This window comes from Apis dorsata, unplaced genomic scaffold, assembly GCF_000469605.1.
Source record: "Apis dorsata unplaced genomic scaffold, Apis dorsata 1.3 scaffold_365, whole genome shotgun sequence".
Taxonomy (NCBI): Eukaryota; Metazoa; Arthropoda; class Insecta; order Hymenoptera; family Apidae; genus Apis; species Apis dorsata.
Genome location: NW_006263630.1, coordinates 95,656 through 98,448, shown reverse-complemented (window position 1 = coordinate 98,448; position 2,793 = coordinate 95,656). Strand labels below are relative to the sequence as shown.

The window sequence follows — 2,793 nt, the reverse complement described above, 5'->3', positions numbered from 1 at the left end:
TTGACACCCGCCATAATGCTGTTGGACTCGTTGGATCCCAAAGTGCCCGCCATTCTCTTCGGTTTCATCGCGCTTGTGTCCGGTTTCCTGTCCATGTATCTGCCCGAGACGGTGAACCAACCGATGCCCGAGACCATAGAGGACGGGGAGAATTTCGGGAGGCACGACACCTGCTTCGCCACGTGTTTCGGCTCGGATAAAAAAGGCAGGTCTACTTACGAAGTTAAGTTGAATCAATTGGCGGACAAGGACGAGAAGGAGAGGTTGAATCAGGGTGAAAACGCTAGGGAGTATTCCTCTTGAAATGTAAATGTGGTGGGAGGGAGTGGGGAAATGATGTAAATGTAAAATGTCGAATGTAAATGTTGCAGAATTTTTTTTTCTTTTTTTTTTTATTATCATTATTCATTGTGAAAAACATTTTGATGATTCGCGTCTATGAATTTCTAGATTTTCGTAATTGCAACTGGAGAAATCCAATGTTGTGAAACGATGCAACGGCTATTATTTACTGCGCGTTTTTATTTTGCTTTAAATAATGCAATAGTTCAATAATTTGTTTACGATAATTTGAAATGTTTTTCTTTTAATTATTTTGTTACAGAAAAATTCCGCAGCGTTAATACGGCCACTGTTTGACGTGAAAATGTTTGTTGTTGTGTACTGTGTGCAAAAAAAAAAAAAAAATCGAAGAATATTGCGACACGTCAAAAATTAATTTTTAAACTTATCTTTTCCACTATGTTTTAAATTTGAAAGAGAAGCGAGTTCTTTTCACTAACGATCGTACAATTTTTATGATTTTTTTTGTTACTAGTTCATTCCACGTTCCTAGTACGTTCATTGCTGAAAAAAATAATATATGAAAAAATTTTATTCGATACGATTTCAAATTTGACGCGAATATTGTTACGAATATTCTCTTTGCGATTTCTAATTATATATTTTTTACATTTATCACGCGCATGATAAATATAGGTAATGACTCGAATGGTATGCAATGAATATATTTAAAAGGATTTAACAAAAGACCTATTGTTCCTATTCTGCTATTTTCTATTTAGTGTGTGAAAAGATACGACAAAGAATTTATTGTTCTTAAAAAGAAATGTATGCATCTGCAAAGAAAGTACTAGAAAGACTGAAATTTCTAAAAATTGTTCAAATCAAAATCTTTTTACGAAGATACTTATCGAATATCTATACACTTGTAATTAATAAAATAAATAAAAATTTTTAAAATTTAATTTTCAACGTTAAAAAATACGATGACGATAAGATTGAATAAAGAGAAATTATATTTTTTATATCTTGCAAATGTAAATAATAACAATTTTTGGCAAGAATAAATAACTCGATAAGCAATTTAATATGTGATCATTTTTCATACACTTATTATATTTTTAATAATAAATAAATCTTCATTGCCGAGTATAAAATACATATTTTTTCATCAAATACGAAGTATTTTTCTAAAATATTTACAAATACGATATTTATAAGTAACATAAGCAACAAAATGGTAAATTTCTAAATAATAAATTGTTTTTTAAATAATAAAGTGTCTTAATAAAATTATTTACTAAAAAAAAATATTTTTTATTATTAATTTTTTTACTATACATGTATTTTTCTCTTTTTTAAATTTTATTGCTTATAATAAGTTTTTTCCTGTTATTACATACTATAAATAATGAAACTAAATTACGTTTAAGACTATTGCATAATTATATCACACTTATATAACTTCTTTTATAAATAATTCATGCATGTATCTGTAAAAAATTTTTATTCATTACAAGATTCATAATTTAAAAAAAGTAGTATATCCTAACTCTTGTTATTAATTCTATTATATATATCGTTATATATCGTTGCTACGATATACATATAATTAAAACAATTTCAATTAGATTTTAATATATTTTAAAGTTTTAATTTTTAAAAATAACGATTCAATCTTATTTTATTCTCCGAACTTTGAAATTAATTTTTCTTATTGTTCTCTCATTGCGAATGAAATAGATTTCGTAAGAAGTAGAAAAAGTTTTCGAATACTACTGCATTGAAAAAGTACTATTGCGTAATTGTGTAACTATCCAGTTGCCTCATTGCACGTGCAACGCCATTTCAGTCATCGAACGTGTTCAGATAAAAACATTAAACGTAAATAAATTAATTTGTGGCAATTATTTTGCACAAAAATCTTGCTTTACTTTTAAATTTTACACGGCTTGCAAGAAAATATTTTTTATTTCTTTTTTCCAAAAAATTATTATCTCATTTTAATTAAAAATTATTCTGGTCATTTGTACGTCTGTTTTTTATAGATGTAAAACGTCACGTTTCTTGCTCTTAATTTTGTGGAACAATTGAAAAGTATCGTTCGAAAAAGAAAAACTTTTCTTCTTTCCCTTCTACACTCGTGATCCATTGAGGAAGGTCTAGGTCATGGACTACTGATCTCTTTCTTTGTACACATCTATGTAGTACACTTTCTACGTATATTGAAAAGCGCATACGTACATAGTAAGCAGAAGGATTTTTATCAACATCTATGTCACGTTCTCATCGATAAAGTTGAACTTGTGCTCCGATTCTTATTCACACATGTTTAAGAGGAAAGTATTTTCTTTTGCAATTCAATCACGTTTCTATGCTCCGCTCTTTAATAAAGATGATTCGCAAAATCAAATATAATATCGTTTATTGACAATATTTAAAAAATTCCATATAAAAATTTATTTCTAGAATAATATCAATAATTGTAATAATGGTAAAATTAAAATTATG

The 2,793-nt window shown here is 27.8% G+C and overlaps 2 protein-coding genes across 2 annotated transcripts in view; one reads left to right on the top strand and one right to left on the bottom strand.

Annotated features, from left to right (window-relative positions):
- Nucleotides 1–680, top strand: part of LOC102673950 (organic cation transporter protein) — a 2,266-nt gene extending 1,586 nt beyond the window's left edge. The window contains exon 3 of the mRNA XM_031511945.1: nucleotides 1–680. Within this exon, the coding sequence (XP_031367805.1) occupies nucleotides 1–303 (303 nt within the window). The 3' untranslated portion in view covers nucleotides 304–680.
- The window catches only part of LOC102677758 (aminopeptidase Ey), a 39,227-nt gene that overhangs the window by 31,103 nt on the left and 5,331 nt on the right, over nucleotides 1–2,793 (bottom strand). The window lies entirely within an intron of this gene.